We start from the raw sequence: 23333 nt of genomic DNA on the forward strand, positions 1-23333 counted from the left end.
AAATGTTTTCTTCTTAATTTGTATTTAGGAAATGTAAAGGTATATAGTGAATGTTTAAAAACTAACAGCAACAGTAATTATAGGTGGGCACAATTTTCTTTTATCTTTTAACTGAAGTTGCTAGAAAAAAATGACTGCTGTGCTGATACTTGGCAGGGACACTGATGTGAGTACCCACTTGTTTCTGAAAAACGCTGTGGGATTTTTAATGACCATCAGCAGCACAACCTTGATTTTTAAATGTCATCCTAAATGTAGCAGTTACAGCCTCCTCTGCCGTGGCATGTGGGTGGGTGAGTAGGGATGAATCAGAAAGCAGAAAGAATTGCTGGTGCTTTCTGTGGCTCCCAAGTTTTCCTCGAGGGCTTCCCACCTAGGAACTGGCTGGAATTATCTGTGGGTTGTGTTGCAGTCCCTGGTCCCGTGGCATCTCCTGCTGTTGCTCTCCCCTCTATTAATCCATGATTAAGTCGCTTGATGCAGAATGAGTTCATCGGGTTTCTTCAGGAGCTGGTATTCCACAGGATATCCTCTCTGTTTATCAAAACAAGATAAATGAGAAAAACGTTTCCTAGCTTTTGCAGATGCAGTTTTCCATTCTCCCTCTGGCTGGAAACATTCCCCAGGCTTTACTTTCAGAGCTGAAATCTGTGCTTGGCATGTGCAAGATGGTGATTTGCTTTTGTAAATGGAGCAAAGCCTTGGTTTTGAGTCATGACTCAGTGAAACAAATCTACTTTTATCGACTAAAACGATTCTAATAGCTCCATTAAACCCGCTGGGACCGGGAAGAGCCAGAGTGACACGGCAGTGGGGTGGATCCAGCATCTTCCCTGGCCTGCCAAGGCTCGGGAGCGATGAGTGAGTGGATGGGTGTTTAAGGAGCATCCCTCCCTCCGTCCCGCCGTGGTACCCGGGGCACGGCCGGAGCCGGGCGGGTGGGAGCGCCGGGAGGCTCCGATGGAGCAGCTCTGCCTGCCCGGGGACGGGAGGAGCTGCGAGCAGATGGCAGGGTTAAAATAGGACAGAGCTGCGCCGAGCTGCTGCTGCAAGGGAGAGGAGTGAAATGCCTGTTCTCACACTTCACTTTGTGTCTCGGGAAGAGCTGCGGAGTGCCTGCGCTCCGCTGGCATTCCCAGCAGGAACGCGCCAGGCAAAGGCTTCCTCGGGTTTTTGATATTATTAGCACTTGTCTTAAAGAAAAATCAGCTCAAATGAGCAAGCAAACAAATAAAGCGAGTAACAATGGAAGGGCTCAGCCTCGGGCCCCCTTTAGCATCTCTCAGGATGATTAGTGGGATGTGTCACATCGGCACCGGAGAGCGGGAGCGTTCGGAGCGAGGCTCTTGTGCTGCTTTCAGGCAGCTTTTTGCAGTGTTTTCATCTCACCTAAGGCGTGTGAATAGGTTTTGTTGAAATATCCGAGTGACTTGGCGTGCCTGGAATGATGCCCAGAGTGATTCAGCATGCTCAGGGGGAGAATTCTGTGCAAAGCTGCCCCACTGCGGGGTCTGAGGGGCTCCTTGGGGGTCTTCCACCAGCAGCGAAGGGCTGGGAAGGACCTTGGGTGTTCTGCCACCGTCCTGGGCCACTTCAGATCCGGAGCCAGGAGGGTGGAGGCGTGCAGAGAACGGGAATGTGAGGAAGAGGAGGAGCAGGGAGGCAGGAGCCAGCACTCGCACTCGCACCCTGAGGCGGCTGCCAACGCTCCTGGGAGCATTTCAGTCTCCCGGTCTATAAATCAGGGGGTGCTTTGAAGGCTCTGTGATGAACAACATGGGATGAGCTCGAGGCCGTGGTATTAATCCTGCACTATTGTTCTTGTTTCTTGCTGTGCTGGGATTTTTTAAAAAAGAAATCAACACAATTTTTGAGGGCTCTGGCTAAAATGGCACAGAAATAAATGACTTCTGCTCACGCTTGGAGAGCATCTCCTCATTTTTATTAATGTAGCCTCTGATGAAACATAGTCCATCCCACGGCACCGATCCCTGTCTGACCTACAGTAAATACCAGGCTTTCAGGAATCCATGGGGAGTGTTTTGTAAGTGTGGCACATAGAGCCATAAGGCTGATTTACCCTCAGAAACAAAGCATCAGTTTGGGTGATTGAACACTGGGGGCATTTCCTGGGATGCCTTTCTCCATGCACTGTGGAGCACTTGCCTGTACCTACCTAAAAAACCAATCATTCACCACGCTGAGCTGGAAGAGAGCTCACTCGGCTCCTGTGACCACTGCAGGTGGGACATGAGTCACCTAGTCCAGTCCTTGTGTCACAGAGGGGTGACAAAGCCTCACAGTGGCCTGCACAACCCATCCTTCACCATCAGAACAGAGAAGTCAGGCTGACCTTGATGGTGCTGACACGGGGCTGGCAATCATCCTGAAAATCCCCAAATCTTTGTATCTTGTCATAAAATAGTCTGTGGGTTGTTGATTAAACCCATAGAAGCTGAACTGTCAGCTCAGGCTCTTGAAGCTGCACCCACCCTTGCCCTGGTGGGAGTTCCAGGTGCAAATCCCCCTGGAGCAGCCCAGTGAGGGTCAGTGACAGTGCTGGTGTCCTTGGAGCCAGGGGCTCATGCTGGCACTGAAATACAGCTCAGAGCTGGCAAAGCCAAGGGTCAGGAGAAAAGAAGGGCTCTGGGGGTGTGCTTGGAGGCCTCATTCCTGCTGGGGCAGTGAGATTCCTGCCTGGGCTCGCTTTGGGGCTGTGTGTGATCTCCTGTCTGTTTTTGTGGGACCATTTTTCCCTATGGCTATAAATAGAGCCAGTCAGTTTGTTGTTTGTGTGTGTTCAGCAGAACAATCTGGAGTGATTGGTTTTGTTCTGGCACCTGAGATTTTACTGCCAGAGTTGGTGTTCACTCTGCTCCCTAGAGAGGTGAGGAAGAGGAGGGGACTCAACTCAGTCCCTGTGTTCCCATTGCTTTCTCTGTGCTTTGGGTTACTCCTTGATTCTGCTGATTCACACAAGAGCCCCAGCTCCTGCATCCCACACCTGGAATGCTGGGTCCCAGCTGCAGAGGCTTTCTGCAGCCCTACAAGGTGTCTGGCTGCAGCAGATTTGTTATTCTGTATTTTTATTTAATTACTTTCTTTTACAGCTCTTTGTATAAATCTAATTATCCATCTGTTATGCTGCATTAGGGCATCACAGCTCCTCAGATTTTTTCCTGTTCTAAACACTTAACTTGCCCTGCCTGGGCTCAGGTGAGCTGGGTCTGCTCCCTGCAGGGCTCCCAGTGAGTCCAGGGCTCCCAGTGGCTCCTGACCACACCAAGCTCTGCACCTCCAGCTCAGTGTTGTGACTGCAAAGGGCCAGGAGCTCGCAGGAGGTAATTCCCATGTCCATGGTGTGGCTGGGAGCAGCGTGTTCCCAGTTAAACCCCATGTCACTGTGCTCCCAGGGAGCCTGGGGCTCTCTAATGGCATGTCACAGCCCTCCTGCTTTCTGAGGGAGTGCTGGAGGGCTCACAAGAAGCTCGCCTCTCTCTTGCCTGGGACACAGATACGTGGTTGGAAGCCAAGCCAAGGTTCCCCCAGCTTTCCCCAGGTGCCTTCCACGCTGTTCCTGCATCTCTGGGATGATTCATGCTCCCAGCTTTGAGTATCACATGAGCCCATCAGAATCACAGAGCCACGTACTCAGCTCCAATTTCTTCTCTGCAGTTCTGTTCTCCTCTTAGCAACAAATACTCCATAACCTAATTGCTCATTAAAGGCTGTGCTGTGTCCCTGTAATGCAGGATGTCACAGGCAGCCGTGGTGCTCTCCCAGGGACGCCACGGCGGCGAGCGCCTGGCTTGGTAGAAAGTGAGAAGGCAGCATTGCATTGAAGTGGAGATTTTCATCTTCTTGGGGATTTTTTTATATCTCTCCTATATTCTGGGCTTTTGAACATCTAACATCTCTTTCATGCTTCACATCTTTCATATGAAATTGTTGTATTGTGTTGCCTATTGAAACCTAGTTTTCCTTTTGTCAGGTTTTCCCCCCTCACCCCTGCTTTCTTCTCCGCTGTATTTTGATCGGTGTAATGACTTAGGGCTCCATTTTTCTGGGTGGTTTTTAATCTCCTTAAGTCGTATCTCTGAAGGCCTTTGTCTGTGATAAACTCAGGTCTGAGCTGGTGCTTGGAGAAGAGGATTTTTAGGCCAGTTCTGCTGCATGTGGCCCTTGGGGGAGGCTTTGGGGGTGACTGTGTCTCATTCCTCCTCCTTCTCCCTCCAATAGTCACAGGCAGCCTTGGTGACATTGGGGTTATTTTATTATTATCCTGTATCTCATATTGTGCATGCAAATGTCCTTTTCCACAGCTTGGGACTGTGGAAAGCCTCAGTTAAATGTGTGTTCTGGAAGGGATTCACCCACCCTGGGCTTAAGTGTCATTTCCTGGCAGAGCCAGGGGGTCATTTTGAAGGGTGAGGAGGCTGCAGGGCTGTTGATATGGAGTTGTCCCAGTTATTCTTCTCTTAGGAAAGAAGCTAGGAAGTTTGGAAGGAGATGTGGATACCTGGGAAGTCATGGAATCAGAGCCATCTGGCTCACTGCAGCTGCTCCATGGCCATTTCCCACAGGAATAGTTCATAGCCAGAGCTTGGAATGCAGAAGGAAGCTGTGTTCTCCTTATGTGTCGCTTCTCACTTGAACTGTTTGAATGCTTTTAGTTTTTTTATTCTTAAACCTGCAATCTGAAATCCAGTCATGCAAGTATTAACGAGCTGCTGATCACCCTGCCTCTCTTTTCTGCCCTTGTTCAGTCTCAGATTTACAGCTCTAGTTCGGGCTGGAATTACTGACACTGTAATGACCTGTTTTATCTCTCTATCTATTATTTGTCAAATAATTTTAACATGACTGTGCTTACAAGAGCTGTCAGAAACCCTCCAAACACTGAGAAGGATGAAGAAGTCATTGGCCTTTTCAAGTGTGACCCTGGTTGTGTTGCTTTGTTTCCAGGGCTCACGGAAATGACCTTTTCTATTGCCTGTCAAAGTGTGACCCAGGTGTGAGGGTTTGAGAGCCCCAGGAGCCAGACAAGGCACATTTCAGCCCTGTTGGTTCACTCTTGTTTTCTCCATTAACAGATTTTGGACTGAAAACCAGGGAAGGGAAGGGAAGTGAAGGGAAAGAGGGGGAGGGCAAGGTAAGCAATGCTGCCTTGCTGCCTGTTTCTGATCCCCAGGTTACAGCACAAGCTAAATAGACTACACTAAATTTTTTAGGCTGTTTCACAGACTTACAGACTTTGATCCCTGGCTTTGATTTCCCAGGTGGCACCGCAGAGGCTGGTTCTGAGCAGAGAAGAGACCCATTAAGCCCCGTCTAGCCCGGTGATTATCATGCCTTTGCACCAGCACCGGGGCTTTCATCAGAGCTCAGCTCTGCAGCCTCGGCCCCCTGTGCCTGGGGAGATGCCCCCCCCGGCAGGGGCAGCCCCTCCATCCCACTCCCTTCCACACCTGGTTTCAGCAGGATGCCCAGGAGAGGAGGTCACCCATTCTTTCCCAAGGTCTCATGCAGTTTCTGCAACCAGCAGGCCATGAAATAAATATTCTGTGTGTGTCCTTGTCAGAGCAGTAGAGATGAGGGCATTTGCCTGGCTGCCCTGCTCTGTGCCTCCAAGTCTCCAGGTCCCTCTGCACCACTTGGCTTGCTTCCTTTTTTTTTTTTTTAATTTAAATCTAATTTTGCTGCCTTATTGTAAGTTCCCACCTAACTCCAGAGCTGCTGTCGCCTCAGGGCTGTGTTGCTGCTTTTCAGTCTTCCCACACCCGCATGTGCAGTCTGCAAAAACTTTGTGAAGTCTCTCCTAAATTTGTGCACTTGGGGTCGTCCTAGGAGGAGTGGAACAAGGGTGTCTCTTAGCAGAGAGTAGTCGTGAAAAACCCCTTCCCTTCGTCTGCAAAGTGGAAACTGCTTCCATGCCAGGAGCTGCCAGTGAAAATGCACAGAATGTGGGCAGCATGGCTGGGAGGCACAAGGAGCTCAGATGTGCACGTCTAGAGGGGATGTGCTGTGACCCCACAGCCAGGCTGGGCCCCCCAGGGCACACTGGGGCTGTTCAGCACACAGGGATCTCTTCTGGGAAGCTGCATGGGGCTGGTGTTGCGTGCCTGCAGCCTGTGGCTGTTCCTCCCCCGGGATGGGGGCTGGTTCATCTCACCAGTGCAGCACACCCAAACCTGTGCCATCACTGCACCATTATGGCATGTCACCATAGGCTGGCCCAGCCCTGTCCCAGCCTCAGACTCCCATTTCAGTGAATTTTGTTGCAGATGCCACCATCCTGTCTCCATTAACAGATTAGCACGGCTGAATTTCCCATGCGAGCGCTCCACAGTCTGTCTCATTGTGTTTATTTTGTTCAGGCTGCTTTTCCCTGGGCTTGACAGTGTAATTTGTACAGATCTCTGCTGAGTTTTCCAAACCTTCAAACAAGCTTTTTTGTTAGCTTGAAGCCAGGGCCATTGATAGCAGTGACAGAGCAACAGGAGCATTGAGAAGAGAGCGGCACACCCACCAGCCAGGAAGGCTCCCTCACCTCCCGAGCTGCTCCTTGGCAAAAGCTCCATGGTTCAGAGATTTTAATTAGATCAAATCCTCCAGGTGACCAGCCAAGTATTAAAGGCATACCAATTTCTCAGTTGTGTCTCCTGCTGTAAGAGTTTTCATTATTTATTTTAGAGAGATGTGACAAAAGAGCTTGGATATCCCAAATGTGCCGTTCTCCCTGAATGGCACCAGGAGGTCTCCAGCCCAGGGGATTGTCCTTTCAGTGCATTTCTACTCAGCAAAGTGCCTTCCTGCAAGCTGCTTCTGCACTTGCTCTAGTCTCCATTGCCCAGAGGGACTTGCACATGAAATGGGATGAGGTTTTTGGACCACATGCTGTTGGGGCCATGGCTGTGCTGCAGGTTTGGCTGGAGATGAATGAGAGCCCCAGTTGTGAGCTGGGCCTTGGACCCACGAGTGGCCTGGGGACAGGTGAAGTTTTAGGGCTTGTGCTGTTTGCCTCTGCTGACTCCCTAAATCAGTCCCCAGCCCATTCAGAGATGCCATCAATGGATCATTGCTCAACATATTGGGGTGGAAAATGGCATCCTGCTTCTGCACCTCCTGGCATGGGGAGCTTGGGGATGGGCTCCTCATGGTGGATGTGCCAGGTCCCACCTGACCCAGGCACTGCAGAAGCTGGTTTGCTTCCAGGGATGCTGCAGGGCTGGTACATGGGGGTGTGAGAATTGTGCTGAGAAAATCTCATTAGCAGGAGGATCCTGGAGCTCCTGGGTTTGTTCTTTCTCCCTCCTGCCCTGTCTGGGCAGGGCACAGATGCCCCCACCTTGGCAGGGTGCCTGTGCCATGGCTGTGCCTGGATGTCTGCTGCAGCAAGCGGGTGAGGAAGGAGAAATCCAGGGTGGCTTTCAGCAAATGCCCTTTTCCTGCCCTGAGGTGAGCCTGGTAGTGCCAGCTGGGAAGTCCCACACCAGATTTGCTCTGAGCAATGGTTTTAACTCCAAGCTGCTCCTTGCTCAGCTCCATTTGTCTCTGGTTTTGTTTCTTTATGACCCTGCCTGCCTCTTGTGTTTTATTTCCTGGAGGGGCTGTGCTGTGGCTGCTGCAGCAGCTCCCTGGGAGCAGCGGGTGCTGTAGCAGGGCCATGACCTCTGTCTGGCACGGTGCAATTGCTGCTGCAGAGCCAGCAAAGGCTGGAGAGTGGAGCTGCCCCTGGAGTGGGAGAGCTCTGGGATCAGGGGTCAGACAGCTGGCACACTGTGCCCTGGCTGTGAAAGCCCTGCCAAGGAGGGAGCCTGCAGTGTCTGATGGCTCCACCACCTCCCAGGATGCGTTAGAAGTGGGCTTGCAATGTGTCAGCATGGATGGGAGGAATGGTCTGTCTGTGTGTCTGTGTGTCTGTCTGTCCCTGGGCAGCTGCTGACATCCTGACCTGAGGTTTCAGCCTGTCCTGGCAGGCAGGAGGGTGGATTTATCCACAGTAGTTCTTGGAGAGGAGCTCTTGCTGTGAGAGGTGTGTGGGTGATCAGCACGCTGGCAGCAAGAGAGGAGAGGGGGAAGCAGGAACTGGAATACAAAGGCTTTTCAGGAGCTCTTCAGGAGTGGATGTCGTGTGGAGTGAGAGGATTCATGGAACCAGGGAGCCACAGGGGAGGGCTCCTTGCCAGGGGAAGCCAGGTGGGATGGGGGGTATGGTGGGAAGGCCCAGGTGACCCAGTGTGCCCTCCCCACCCCTGCTGCCTTCATTTCAGGTGTCTTTGAGGTGGCTGCACAATTTGTACCTTCTCCATAACCATGAGCCCGCGTTGGTGGGAACTGGGGGATTTTGTTTTGGGATCAGGCTGGATTGACCCTTGTTCATGCCCACTGTGAGGTGGGAATATAATTAAATAGAACCACTGAAGTCGGAAAATCCCTCTCAGAGCATCGAGTCCAAACCGTGCCTGATCCCCTCCTTGTCCCCAGCCCAGAGCACTCAGTGCCACCTCCAGCCCTTCCTTGGACTTCTCTGAGGATGGGGACTCCAAACCTCGCCAGGCAGGCCTACCAAGGCCTGAGCACTCCTTCCAGGAAGAAATTCGTCCCACCCTGAGCCTGCCCTGGCCCAGCCTGAGGCCGTTCCCTCTGCTCCTGTCCCTGTTCCCTGGAGCACAGCCCGACCCCCCGGCTGTCCCCTCCTGGCAGGAGCTGTGCAGAGCCACAAGGGCCCCCTGAGCCTCCTTTGCTCCAGGCTGAGCCCCTGCCCAGCTCCCTCAGCCTCTCCTGGGGCTCCAGCCCCTGCCCAGCTCCATTCCCTGCCCTGGACATGCTCCAGCCCCTGCAGGGCTCTCTGGCCATGAGGGCCCAGAACAGGACACAGCCCTGAGGTGCCCCAGCAGTGCCAGCACAGGGGACAGTGACTGTCCTGGTCCTGCTGCCACCCCAGTGCTGGCACAAGCCAGATCAGGGTGTCTCCCAGCTTGCTGTGCCCCACTCTGTTGGTGATCTGCCTTTTGCTTTCATCCCTGCAGCAACCCCAAAGTGCAGATTGAAGCCATCGAGGGGGGTGCCCTGCAGAAGCTCCTGGTTATCCTGGCCACAGAACAGCCCCTGGCTGTCAGGAAGAAGGTGAGGAGTGGGGCTGCACGTCTGGGCAAAGCTGGGATTGTGCTGAACTCTGTGTAAACACTCTCAGGACATCAGGGACATCTGAACAGTGTGGGACCCCACGCTGGGTGGGCTTCACTCCCAGGGGTGCAGAAGGGGGGTCCTGGGTACCAAACCACCCCAGCAGCACTGGTGGGGCCTGCACTGCCCTGGCTCTGTGGGTGTCCCCCCAGTGCCAGCAGTGGCACTCACAGTGGCTCTGCCAGCCAGTGGGGACAGCACAGTGCCACAGCTCTGGGGGGCACAGGCGAGGGTCCCCAGGGCAGCACAGCCATCACAGGCTGACAAACACAGGAGCTGACATTTGAGGAGCTAATTGCTGCAGCCAGCCCTGTGTCCTGCCTTTGGCAGAGGCTTTGGAGCAAGGAGCAGCACCAAGAGCCCCAAGCCAAATGTGCAGTGCTGTCCATCGGGCTGGGGGCTTCCTCGCCCCCTCCCTCCCTCCCTCCCTGCTCTATTCCCTGGAGCATGAGATCCCATTACCCTCACTTTAGTGTGTGATGCCACCTCTGTAACACCACCTGGCTGCTCCCAAATCCCAGCCCTTTTTTCCACAGGGACCTCCTGCATGAGGGGTGGGGAGACCTCTGGCTCTTCCATTCACCTGTAATGAGCTCCCTAAAATACGTTCCCCTTTAACCCTGGTAAGAGTTTTCCAGCAAGTGAAAGGCACAGGAGAAAACTGTGGAACCCCGTTGCATTTGGCCATGGATGTGAGGAGACCCCACGGGATGCTCCATGCTCAGAAACTCCTCCCAGGAGTGCCCGTGGCTCAACCCAGAGCTCCTTTTGGGATGGCTGGGCTGCAGGGGCTCTCACAGCTCTGCTGTGAACCAGAATAGTTCTTTCCAGTGAACCTGAGTGCATCGTGCTGGCAGCCCCTGCAGAAACGAGAGGGGTGGGCTCAGTATTATTCACGTTCACACACAGCTGTACAAGACCCTCCAAGGGCTGAACCCTCTTTTCCAGGAGGACAGAGGTTTTCATTCCCAGTTCCATGCTGTGTGCAGTGTCCTCTGTCTCCAGACTGGATCCCAAGGGCAGGCTGATGGCCCAGCCCGTTCCTGCACAGGGCCGCAGCCCCGGGCTCCCGCTCCGATGGTTTTTCCGCCCCGGTGCTCTCAGCCCTGCACGGCAGCGAGGCCAAAAGTGCATTCCTTCCCTCCGCCGTCCCCTGGCCTGCGATTCAAAAGGGAGACAGCAGCATCTCAAATTCACCAGCAGCAACGCGGAAAATGGAAAATAGAAACAAACGGGAGCGGGGAAGACGCGGCTGTCAGCTCGGATCTGTCCGTGCGGAGCGGGCGCGGCCCGGCCCCGTGTGGGGAGCGGGGCAGGCCGAGGCGAGCAGCGCGAACCCTGCCCCGGGCGGCGCGGCCGTCCCTGCCTGGCACAGCAGCCGGGCTGACAGCAGCGCTGGGCTGGCCCTCAGCGCCTCCTCGGCTCCGAGCGAGCCGAGGCCTGCGGCACCGCGGGCTGCTGGGCTCTGGCTAAAGGCTGAGGGGCTGCACCCTGACACGGCCTGGGCCAGGGACATCACGGCCTTGTCCTCTGACTGTGGGGCTGTGGGGACATCACCCCTGGCATCCAAATCACCTCGTAGGGATCAGGCTCTGCTGGGTGGTGCTGGGCACTCCTCACCCCATTGTGGGGGTGAACATGGAGAAGGGGCTGCTCACAGGCTCCTCAGTGACAGCCCAGACTGGGGTTTGGATGAAGTACCCACGGTTTGGCAGCCTCACAGTGCTGGGGAGGATTGGGATTGCAAACAGGACTGCTGGAGATGTCCCTCAACAAGGAGAGGTTGGGATGCACTTTCCATGGAGCTCTGCACAGATGGGCTGGAGCATGTTTCTGCTGTCCCCTTGGGGTGCCATCAAGAGGGGCCATGTGGCTACCTTGCTGATTGCCCTCTCTTTCTCCACCAGGCTCTTTTTGCTTTGTCCTCCATGCTGAGGCACTTCCCCTATGCCCAGCAGCAGTTCCTCAAGCTGGGCGGCCTCCAGGTGCTCAGGAGCCTCTTCCGGCAGAAGGGGATGGAGCCCCTCCATGTCCGTGTGGTGACACTGCTCTACGACCTCATCATGGAGAAGGTGAGAGCTGGGGTGGCACTGGCCAGACACTCCCCACCTTCGCCCCCAAACCCAGCCAGGCCTGAAAATCCTCACAGGACGAGGATGAGGAGGAGGCATCCCAGCATCAGTGGGGATGAGTCCCCTTCAACCCCTTGGCCAACACCACACCAGTGCCTGGGGATTCCTAGAGGAGCTGAAACCTTTGTTTGCCTTCAAGTCACTGCCACCATTTCCTCCTGAGGGTGTTTAAACAGCAGGACACAGAGGACACAAGTAGGGAATGCTGGCCCTGGGCTGTGGTGTCCAGCCAAGGCCAGGGGACAGGCCAGCTTTGCCTGCTTTGCCTGCTGCACGTCCCTTGCTGGAGCCCAGCCCGCCACGTTCTGTTTTATTTTCAAATACCCTGGATTACTGCTGTAAGTGTCAGTTTAAAGCCTGTCTTTCCTTGCCATGGCTTGTTGTTCAGTCTGTGTGTTTCCCTGACTCCAGAGAATGGGAATTAAATCCACTCTGGCTCGGTTTATGGCCAATTTGCCCTGCGGATTATGGCTGCTCTAATACCTGGGTTGCAGGCACGGCAGAGCAGCACCTCTCTGTTAAATCAGTTATTTTCCAGGAGACTTTGTAAAGGTGCAAATTATTTTAGCAGGTCTGAAATCTTATCAGGTTCTGACTCTAACATGATCCTGTCAGCTCCATGGGAAAGGAGCAGACAAGGGCATTTTGACTCAAACCATTCCCATTTGATCCTGCTGCCCATTTCCCAGCTCTCCCCTCCGGCAGCCCCATCTGTTCCTACCTCTGTGGGTCTGGGGCAAGCACAGCTTGGCAGATTCTCAGGTTTATGTTAAAACAACAATTTTTAGCTGCTCTTTGGATTGGGAATGCTGTACCCTGGGTGCTGGGGGGTTGCTCCAAGCTGGGGTAGCAGGTTTGGGATGGGCTGGGTGAGTGTCAGATGGATTGGTTTGGAATCATAAAGCACCCTGGCAGCTCTCAGTGCAAAACAGGAGTCACTGGGGCTCTGAATGCCTCCTCCTGCCACATTCCTTCCTTTTCACCCCAAATCCTGCCTGCACTTCAGCAGGCAGCTCTCAAGAGGACCGGGAGAGGGGAGGTCTCCTTGGTGTTGTCCTTCCAAGTCCCTGTCTGGAAATCTCATGCTATCAGCAGCCTCTCCACCAAAGGGCTCACAGGGTGGTGTGGGGCAGTCTCCCCTCCTCCCCCAGACCCCCTTGCCCCTCTGGGCTGCTCTCTCTCACTGTAAGGGATGCAGCCCCTGCAGAATTTCAGTACTGGGGTTTTCTGGGCCAGGCTGGCAGGGGCAGGTCAGGCTGTGGCTGGAGGAGACTGAGATCCCATCTCTGGCAGGAGCAGCGTGGAGCCAAGTGATGATGATGTTCATTAGGTGCTGCAGGCACCTGTCAGCAGGAAAAAGCATCAGACCAAAGACTTTACACGTCTTGCTGAATTTCCTGCCCCTGAGTCCCCTTCCAGGCTGTGTGACACAGAAACCCCCAGCCCCCGGGAGTTCTCCAGGGTGGAAAAACAGTCCCTGTGGCCAGGGAGCCAGGACACAACCTCGGGCTGGTATTCTGTGGCAAGTCCCCATCCATGGCAGGTGGTACAGGACATGCATCCTCCTCCACTGTGTCACCTCCTGGGAGCAGTTCCTCTCTGACAGGGACATTATTCTGTGTTCCACCACTTCCACAGATGCTGCTTGAGGACTCCCAGCACGGAGAGCAGATGGAGGAGAAAATCCAGCAGTACCAGCAGGTCAGGCTGGTGCCGGCGGTGGTGGAGCAGGGCTGGTGTGCCCTGGTGCCCAATCTGCTGGCCATGCCCGAGCACGACACCCGTGAGAAGGTCCTCAAGCTGGTGGGGGTGCTGGTGGCCTTCTGCAGGGAGCACTACCGGGGGGACCCCGCCCTGGGCACCACCCTCAGCCTCCTGCGCAGCGAGTACGAGGAGCTGGCGGCCCAGGAGCAGAGGGAAGGGGACAAGGATGGCTACTTCAGGGAGCTCCTGGGCTCCATTAACACCATCATCCAGGAACTGAGGTGAACCTGGGGGCTCTGTCCAATTTCAGGGAATTCAGGGTGACAGCAAGTTTGGATGGGCAGACTTTTTGTTGCAGGTGCACTTTGGAATAAACTGCTGGACTAAATGAGATCCCACACTGTGTGCCAACAACTTTGTTACTAAAATACATTGGGCTGTGGGGAATGTCTTGTTTTCATGGCATACTGCTGGAAGAACAGAGGTGCACAGTGGAGGGAACAAGCTGGGGGCTCAGCTGCGGAATTTGGGATTTGCAGAAAGGGAACAAACAGTTTTCCCATGAGGGCCATGCTTGTGTCACTCCCAGGAGGGGATGTTTGAATGTTTGAATCCCTGGACTTCCTCAGGCTTGGCAGAGCCCAGCTGGTCCCTTCCACCCCCAGCCCTTGCAGGGCTCTGCCACCACCAGGGATGGGCACAAATGCCACCAGATCCTTCCCCACCCGTGACCCTGGAACCACCAGGATTTGTGCTCAAATATTTGAGGCTCCCTTGTACAGTGTGTCACTTGTCACCGTTAAGTAGCAGGGCTAATTATAACTAATTTTTGATCTTTCTCTTTTTGGGGTTTCAGGCTGTTTTGCTGGCATTAATTTTTTTTTTCCTATTTTTATCTGAAATGCATTTCCCAGCCAGCCTTGCTAAGGCTTTGCTTTGTAGGTTAAAAAAAAAAATTAAATCTGATGGTAACAGCCAGGACAACCATGGGAAGGGGCTTTTCTGCTGGAAACCTGAGCCTCTGGAGTGATGCCAGGTGAATCAGGGATCCAGCAGAACTGGAGGGGATCAGCACAGGGATTTTTCAACCCCTGCCTAGCTTTGTCACTGTGTCACAGCTGCATTTAAGGTGGGGATTGTCTAACACCTCCTTAGGGAATGAGTCAGGCAGAAAACCAGCAGCAGCCCTCCCTGTCCAACCCCAAAGCCAAAACCCCACTTGCTCTTCCTTAAAGTCTTAAACCTGACAAGTTTTTGAGCAAGGGCTCACTGGGGATGCCCGTGATGGCCCTGGGGATGGAAAGGTGCCCATGGGCCTCCAGGGCAGCTCAGGAGGGAGCAGTGATGGCTCCTGGTCAGTGCCACTCACTGCCAGCCCTGAGATGGCAGCAGGAAGTGCCCAGGAAGGTCCTGGTGACCTCTTTGGGCTGTTTGCTGCACATCAGCAGAGTGACACAGCCAAGGACGTGGAACACTCAAAGGAGGCCAAAAAGTGATAACAAATAACAATTTCCTGGCAGTGCTGCTCCTGAGGCACTGGGCCCTGGCAGGGCACGCTTGGGGCAGAGGCTGTGTGAGGCCTTGGGCAGTGCTGGCATCAGGGACCCCACACCCACATCCCGAGTCCCCCTGCCCAAAGGGCTCCAGGCCCTGCAGGGGGGTCAGGAGCCCAGAGAGGGGTGGCCAGAGGGAACCCCTGGGCTGTAGGCACCCCCTCTCTGCAGCTCCTGCAGGCCTCAGGGGTCACGTCCAAGCACTGGCAGTGCAGATGGGAGGTGGCACGGGGACATGGTGACAGCCATGGAACCTTGGGGGGCACCGAGAGCTGCGCCATGGGCAGCCATGGCCAAGGCTCAGCCTTGGGGCTGCAGCCCATTCCTCTGTGTGCGTGGCCATGTGTCCCCAGAGGGTGACAGAGAAGCACAGGCCAGTCCTGGGCTGCTTTCCCTGGCCATAAATGCCAGCCCAGGCCAGTGTCCCCACTAATGACAGCTTTGTGTCCCAAATGGCGCTGCTGGTCCACAGCCCGGGGTAATGACAGGGCTGCTGCAGCTGCCTGCTCCTCCCCCGGCAGGGCCGGGCCAGTCCTGCCCCAGCCCCTGTGCAGAGCCAGCCCCGCTGTGCTGGGAATCCCCCAAACCCCTGCAGGCACGGAACAAGGCAGGGCTGGATGGGTGGGGGGTCCTGGGGCTCACCAGAGCCCCTCCCAGTGCAGGTCTGGGATGGGCACTTCCATACTTAATTCTGGAGCTAACAGGGCCCCCCATTGCTCCAGCTTCAAGAGGGGGTCAAGCTTTAAGCGCTGCAGTCACACAGGTGGCCAGGCCAGGACCAGCTCCCACTCCTTCCCCTGCACCCACCAGAGCACCAGGAGGGCTGTGCTGGCCCAGCCTGAGCTCTCGGAACCCTGGCACCCTTTAGGCAGGGAGTGGCTCTGAGCAGTCCCCAACCCTCACCATCCGCAGCACAGGCGGCGCCTGAGCCCTCAGCACTGGAGCAGCTCATGTGCCTTGATGGATTTTTCCTTTTCTCACCCCTTTGTTGGGGTTTTGAACGCACTGGTACCTCCTCACCCTCTCTGCTCTCTCCTCAATTTTGTTTTGAGGTTTGGCTGCCGTGGCCCGGTTGGGACCCAGCACAGCTCGGGGTGCCCCGCTCCCCTCTCCGGCCCCGCTCCCGACACATCCCCAAGGCGCTGGGAGCAGGCAGAGCTCGGAGTGGGAAAGGCGCTCATTAACGGCCATTAAATCGTGGCACGGAAACTTCACACACAATTAAAGCGGCATAAATTCAACGTGGCTCCATTCACCGCGGAATTGAATTAAGAGCACTTGAAATCTGGAATAAGACGTATCTCCTGAGGATTTAATGTGGTTTCACTAATACACTTTAGAAGATAATGTGGGTTCATCTTCCTGAGATCCGTGCAGCGCCAGGTCTGCCGGGCTCTGGCACAGACCCAGCAAAGCTGCTGTTCCATTGCACTGCAAAAAAACCCAAAAATCTTCAAATCACTGCAAAACCCCCCCCAGCAAGTAGTCCGGCGTGTTCCAGGCGGTGCCTGGGGAGCAGCCATGGGGAGCTGCCGGGTAGGGAGGGAAATCCCACAGCCCTTCCCTGCCCAAAGCCACGGCGGGTCCCCCATCTCCACGGAGGGCAGGGAATTGGGAAGGTGCGGTTTGGCTCCTCGCTCACCCCCGGAGCTCTCCCCGCTCCCTCCCGAGCCGAGCATCGTCCTCCGGCAGCGAGAGCGACAGCACGAGCCCTTCCCCAGCGCTTAATTACATGGAGCAGTAATTACTGTAATTCTCTCCAATTGGCTCCCTAATAAAGTCACAGCTTCGCTGGCGGCCGGACCCCCTCTCCGAGCCGCGGCTCCAGCGCCGCTTTCACACGCAGGGCTGGAATTCCCTGACACGGGATCGGCGCGTTTGGAACTCCTGAAAAACCACCTGGGTCTGGGGCTGGTGCCGAACAGCCCGGAGGGGCCGCGATGAGGAACTGCCCTGCCCTGGGATCTGCCGGTCCCCAGCTCCGGTGTCACCACCACGTCCCCAGCTAAACTGGGAAACTGGGATTTCATGACACAAAATCCCCCCTCTTCTAAGGGGACAGGCGTTTTCTCCCCCCAGCCGCTACTGCTGCACTTCTGAACGGAGCAATTTAGTGTTACACCAATAATGATTCACCTCGATGCCCTTCTCTGCTCCAAACCCAAACGCAATTCCCAGAGGAGCAATTCTTGGGTACAAAGGAAATGTGAGTTGAGGTTTTTTGGCCTCCTGTCCCCATGGCGTTCCTGCTGCTCCTGCACCCGCTGGTAGCTCTCAGTGTTTGTAGCATAAATTAAACGAAGATGTATTTAAAGATAAATAAGCATAAACTTGTCTGTACATCTTAATAAGGGTTATTTTTTTAAAGTGCATTAATAGATTGTACTGGTTGGAGGCATTGGATGTACTCCCTAAACAGCTCAGGGAATGTCACCTTTAAGACAATACCAGGAGAAAAAACTCTAAAAATTCAGTTAATAATTATCTCTAAAAGAAGACCTATAGCCTGTTAACCCCCAAACGGCAGTGGAGCACAGCTCCCCCTCTGAGCCTGTTTACATGTTAAGGGTGTATGAAAATATCCTATCATTCCACTGTTTAACAGCTGTACTCAAGAGGCTAAAATGCTTGAAAACATAATACATTTGGCAAAAATATCTCAAAAACTATTTAGCTTAATTATGATCAGCATTACAGTAACATGACAGCAATAACCTTAATACAGTAAATTATGAGCTGATTGAGATAAATAAAATTATAACATTTCAGTGCCAAGGTTCAGCTCTAAAATGGAGCTGCATTTTAGACATTGACTCCAGCCCAGGCTTTTCCAGCTCCACAGGAACAGGCACGGCGGTGCTGCCCCGTGCAGGCACCGCTTCCCTGCACTCCACTCGACTGGGACGTGTGAAACACGCTGAAATTCATAAAATTTAAATAAGACAGTGAAATTATACCTTGTAGCTATAGTTATCACAAATAATGTACAGTCTAAATTGCAGCCTGAGCAAACACGATTTCCTGGGTGCCTCTGGAAGCCCAAGGCGGGATGCAGAGCAATTATGAGGAATGAGCACAAAGCTGATTTGCATCTGAATTGCGAGGGGGGGGGCGATGGGCGGGCTGGGCCCAGCTCCATTCACAGCACCACAATGCACCAGCTGGGAAAAGCAACTTTATTAGTGTCCCGCAGCAAAATACATTAGTAATTGGTAACCAGGCATTACATTCCCGTCCGTGTCACGGAGCCATCGGCCGCCCCCGCCGGGGGAGGTTCCCGCAGGGATCGGTGCCAGGAGCACGAGGGAACCCCAGAGCGCTCCGGGGCAGCCCAGCGAAAGCAGCACCGGCCCCAGGGCAGCACCGAGCCCAGCTCCAGACACGATCCTCAGCAAAGCCCGGCCCAGGCACGGGTGTAGCGCTTTTCCAGCTGTTTTCCAGTTGTGCTCACACAGCCGGTGCCTGCTGCAATTTCAAACTCCTCTGATCTTGCTCCCTCTCCACCCCCACAGCAGAGATACACTATCACATACAACACTTTCATTAATTTTTTTTGAGTAAAAAATCTATTTTTTTTCTCTTGATCACCATGATAAACTGAGTCTCTGAGTATCACGATCCAGTATTAGTGTTAACTGTTAGCGTTACTGTAAAATCCTCTTTGGTTATAGAATATTTCATTTAAAGCAAGATTATAAAAACCAGTTTCCAGCTAGAAATTCACCCCTGTAATCTAAAAGCCATCTAAATTACCACACTTCTGCAGGCTGAGGATATACTGATAGGACTTAGAAATTTAAGTATCTCCCCAGGTAATCTAAACAAAGTTATCAAAATTATATTAAGTAAATACATTTGGAGGAATAGTAAATTTTTGAAAAATCCTTAGGGTATTACAAGTAGAGTTCTGGAAGTAGCAGTAGTGGGCTAGAGAAAAACAGCCCCGAGCCAGAGCTCTCCTCTAGATACTCTCCATGGCCTTGAACTCGCTGAGGGCCTGCACGGGGTTCACGTGCTTCTTCTGGGATGCCCTCTTGATTTTCGTCTGGGTCTCGTCCTGTTTCTCCCTCTTGACCAGGGGTTTCTTCTCCGGAGCCTTCATCTTCCAGGAGACGGCCGGGAGGTTGAGGGAGGCCATGCCCTGGGACTTCTGGTACTTGGTGGACGCCACGTAGGAGGCCTTGACCGTCTGCACCACGGCGTTCATCAGGTTCTTGGCTGCCTGGATCAGGGACATGGCACTGTCCACCTGCCAAGGGACACAGAGTTACCACCATGGAACCCCCAAACACAGCCGTCCACTGACAGCACCACAGGCCTGGGGTAAAACCACTGGAAAACTGATTTATATTTTTCCGTTGAAACCTGAGGCCCCAGTTTGAGGCAGGGTTTTTTTGGATGCTCAGTGGTTCCAAAGCTGACTTGTGCCACCAACACAAAAGCAGGATCTGCCCCCCTGTATGCATTTTCCACATCAATGGCAATTGGAAACGTTTGTATTCTGCCCTTTGCTTTTGTGACTAAGATTTAATAGTTGCTTATTCTCTAATGAGATTAATAAAGCTGTAGTAATATCTTAATCACTGATAATAAATATTTAAATCGCTCTAGAATACTAAATTGTATTGGGAAGGAAGGAACACAACTGCATCACAGCCAGGCCTGGAGCCCTTTCCCAGCTGGCTCCTGATTTACAAGAGCATCAAAACAAGGAAAAACATGAATTTGTCAAAGCTGTAGGACACAGCAGGGAAAAAGAGCTGAGACCAGGGCTGGGTGGAAGAGAGGGGAGGAGCACTGTGGTGACCTCAGCTGGGACCCCCTTCCCCAGGGGCCAGTGTCCTGCTCTGGGTGGGATCCCCAGCTTGTCCAGGCCAAATGGGCTGGGACAGGGGTTTGATCTGGGGCAGGGTTTGGTTCTGGTGCCTTTCTGGGGCACTGTCCCCTCCCTTCTACCCCACTGTGCCCCAGTTTCTACCATGGCACCTCAGATCCTCTGGCAAGCCCCTGTGCTCTCCCCTCCTCCTCATGAGCCTGGAAACCACTGTGCTGGAGTGTCTGCAGGAATCCTCACAGCAGCAGGAATCATTACAGGCCAGGAGAGCAGGAGGTGCTTTTCTGAATGACCTGTCAGACTCTGCAGGTGCCAGCTCTGCCCTCCTGGGCCCTGCTCTGCTCTCACAGCACTGGGGTGCAGGGGCAGGGCACTAACTCTGCACACAACCTTCCTTTCAGAGTGGTGATGCCTCTGCACTGGCTGAGGTCTTCATCTGATCATCCCATGGAGCTCAACACTGCTGCTGGCAGCTCTCAGCCCCAGTGGGCAGGCTCAGGGAGAAGGGATAAAACCAGGAGATCAGGCTACAGATGCCAGGCTGTGCTATCACTGATTTATGGCAGGGGGATGTAAATCCTGGAGGCACTGAGTAACTGCAGTGAAGCCCTGGAGTACGTACTGCTGCACAGTAACACATCTCCTGCTTTGACAGCACCATGCCTTCAGCCTGCCATGGACATCAACAGCAGCACATCCCACCACAGCCCCTGGAGCTGCTCTGGGGGCTGGAAAGGCAGCAGGGGGGGCAGCACAGCCCCACCACCCCCAGATGGGCTCAGTTTGTGCAGGGATATCTATTGCTGACTGCTCCTGCTCCTGCTGCCCCAAGCTCTCCTTCCACAGCTTTCCCTGGTTTTTGGGGGAAATCTGTGCTACTAAGTTTAAGCAATTGAGAGATCAAACAGGGTTTCACTGGAAAGTATCAGTGGCAGAGGATGCCCAGGGAAGCTGTGGCTGCCCCTGGGTCCCTGGCAGTGCCCAAGGCCAGGCTGGACAGGGCTGGGAGCAGCCTGGGACAGTGGAAGGTGTCCCTGCCATGGCAGGGGGTGGCACTGGATGAGTTTTAAGGTCCCTTCCAACCCCAACTGTTCCATGATTCTGTGGTATCAAAATGGCAGAATGTGGGAAGTTTTTCCATTTGCTGCTCAGGGAGCAATTCTGGACTATCCAAGGGCCAATTCTGTCTCTTCTTCCAACCTCCTTCCTCAGTCCTGACACAGCTGGGCAAAAGCACCAGAAGTGACCAATGTGCCTATGCAGGGCAAGGTAGAGTATGCCAGAAGAAATTAAGGATTTAGCTCCACTTCCCTCCCCCCAAATATCTGCCACACAGAATCCTCTTAGGAGGCAGCATTTCATGAACTACAGTGAAAAAAATTATTTGCAAAGTAATGGCTGGAATAAGGAAGCAAGCTGGCCTGGGGCAGCTTCCAGCTGTCAGAAACCAGAGCAGCCACTAAAAATCCCTGCACTCTTCAGGGCACAGCCATCCTGAAATATTAACATCTCTGGAGTGTTGCAGGACCCCAGCATGTTCCAAGGCTGTGCAGAGACGTGGGGGCAGGTTTGACTGTGCTGATAAAGTGATTTAACCTCACTAAGAGTGAAAAGCAGTCTGGAAAACAGATCACACAGAGGTGAAGTGAATCTGTCTACAAACACTGTTGAATAAGGAAATGTGAAGTCTGTATTTTCCCAGCAAGCGTTCCTCCCCAGAACAGCGAGGCAGCAACACAAACTCAGAATGCTCCAGCATCTCCAGTCTCTGCTCCGTGGGGCTGAACACAAAAGCTCACATGAATCAGCTGTGGGAGCAGAGCTGCCTGAGGCAGGTGTGCCGTACGTACCCCGGAGACGACGAGCTCCCCGCCCAGGTTCTGCACCTCGGCCTTGACCTTGCTGCAGATGTTGAGCTGGTGGCAGTAGAGCGCGATGCGCTGCAGGTAGGCCAGCAGGTCCTGCTTGCACGCCGAGTCCGGGCACTGTGGGTGACAGGGCAGGGTTGGGCACAGCCAGACACACTGCAGGCACCTCCCCTGGGCAGGGATGGGCTGGGACAGCGCTGCCCTCCCTCCCTCCCTCCCTGCTGAGCCCGGGCTTTGAGACAGAGGCACCCAAACCCAGGAGCAGGAGCAGGGGCAGCACTGCACAGGCTCCTTCCACTGCCCTTCAGCAGCCCTGCCAGGGAGGAGACAGAGGAGGAACAGAAGGAAGAGGAAAAGAAGAAGGACCATTTACCCTCCCCAGAGCAGGTCTGTCAGCTGTAGAAGGTCCTTCCTGTACTGCACAGAACACAGCAGCAATGGTCTGACACCCAAGATCCCAAGCTGCAACTAGCAGGTGTTACCAACTCCTCCCTCAATCCTCAATCTTAAGTATTCCAAGCTTGAAAATGATAAACCCAACAGCAACTCAATTACATGCAGCAAACAGAGATTTTCCTGACTTTTGCTCCCATCTTGTAGCAGTGGGGAAAGCAGGTTCCTCACCAGGCACAGAATGACATTTAAGGTGCTTGCTGCAGCACTCATCCGTAAGAGAAATGTAACTTTTTCAGCTCTGCACAAAGGGCTCTGCAGGAGTCCTCTGTGCAGTTTGGGAGGGTGGCATTTTCTGGGACAGAACTGAAGAATGAGCCACGGATGAGCCAGGCTCAGGCTGGATTTCCAGAGCAGAGGGGAGCCCAGCTGAGGAGCAGCCACAGTCCAGAGCAGGCTCTGCAGGACAAAGGCTGTGGGAAGGGTTCTGCTGCTCTCAGCAGCCCTGCAGCCCCTTCAGCACCTGCAGCAGTGGGGTCCCAGCAGCAGCTCCCCCATGGCCACCTCAGCCCAGGGGCAGCCCACATGCTCACACACACACAGCACCTACAGCTTCACTTACATCACACTGGGTCACACCCCACGTTGCTCAAGCCCTGCTCTGAACCCCACAGAAGCATAATTGTACCCCATAGACAGCTCCTGCTCCATGGAAATGGCCACTCATCACCTCCCCACCCAGCACCCACAGGCCTCTGGACAGAACCACCACCAGACTCCCACTGATCCTCATCTCCTGCTCCAAGGCTGGATGCACTATGCCCAGCATTGTTCCAGCTGGAGCAGTGGAATTCACCCACCATTATCCAGGGACAGGACTACACCCTGCAGGATCTCCAGCCTCTGGACAGCTGCACCCCATCCAGAGTGATTTAAGAGCTCTTTTTCACACACCCCTGTTCACAGCAAAATCCCATTTCACCTAAGACCCTGATCCTGTGCAATGGACCATCTGATGAAGATTCATAATGGACATGGCATGACTCAAAGATTAATCTTCAATGTGGCACCACTTCATTACCTAATGCCTCACTCCAGCTGAGGGTTCTTGCATTGGCCATGCAGCCTCTCCTCCCCTTTGAGGGCAGGGTAAAAATCCCCTCCTGGCTGTGAGCAGCAGGCTCTGAGCCCTGAATCTCCCTGCAGACCTTCTCCCCTTAGCTGTGAGATGGAAGCAGAAGCTCTTTTCTTTGTATAAAAGAGGAGCAGATCGTGGTGCACACGCAGGGATGTGCAAACATGGCCCCACTCCCATGGAGGAGCATTTCCTTCCCAACAGCACTCAGTCTGCCAGAACAGGCATTTCCCTCTGCAGTGAAGGTGAGTGCAGCTAACACACACATTTGTTTTTTTCCAGGGCCAGAACAAGTGGCCTTTGTAAGGCAAAGTGGTCTCTGTGCTGAGCAGAGGTGACTCAGGTGCTGCAGTGATGTGCCCACAGAGCCCACACACACACAGGGGCACTGCACTGGGAGATCTGAACAGCTTTACGTGCATCTGACCCCACCACAGACATAAAACCACCTTCTGAGTCCCAAGGAAAATGATGGAACACCCAAAGTAATTGCAACTCTCAACGTGGGCATGCAGCTTCCATCAG

General features: G+C 53.9%; 2 protein-coding genes across 6 annotated transcripts in view; one reads left to right on the forward strand and one right to left on the reverse strand.

Annotated features, from left to right (window-relative positions):
• SIL1 (SIL1 nucleotide exchange factor) overlaps positions 1 to 13423 on the forward strand; it is a 411179-nt gene extending 397756 nt beyond the window's left edge. For all 3 annotated transcript variants that reach the window (XM_074552116.1, XM_074552117.1, XM_074552119.1), the window contains exons 8-10: positions 9033 to 9129; positions 11097 to 11261; positions 12960 to 13423. In XM_074552116.1, the coding sequence (XP_074408217.1) occupies positions 9033 to 9129; positions 11097 to 11261; positions 12960 to 13310 (613 nt within the window). In that variant the 3' untranslated portion in view covers positions 13311 to 13423. The remainder of the gene's footprint in view (positions 1 to 9032; positions 9130 to 11096; positions 11262 to 12959) is intronic.
• A 4317-nt stretch (positions 13424 to 17740) lies between these two features.
• CTNNA1 (catenin alpha 1) overlaps positions 17741 to 23333 on the reverse strand; it is a 117299-nt gene continuing 111706 nt past the window's right edge. For all 3 annotated transcript variants that reach the window (XM_074552114.1, XM_014271340.3, XM_074552115.1), the window contains 2 exons: positions 21263 to 21397; positions 17741 to 18827 (listed from right to left, as the gene is read on the reverse strand). In XM_074552114.1, the coding sequence (XP_074408215.1) occupies positions 18540 to 18827; positions 21263 to 21397 (423 nt within the window). In that variant the 3' untranslated portion in view covers positions 17741 to 18539. The remainder of the gene's footprint in view (positions 18828 to 21262; positions 21398 to 23333) is intronic.

Source organism: Zonotrichia albicollis, chromosome 15 (assembly GCF_047830755.1).
Source record: "Zonotrichia albicollis isolate bZonAlb1 chromosome 15, bZonAlb1.hap1, whole genome shotgun sequence".
Classification (NCBI taxonomy): domain Eukaryota; kingdom Metazoa; phylum Chordata; class Aves; order Passeriformes; family Passerellidae; genus Zonotrichia; species Zonotrichia albicollis.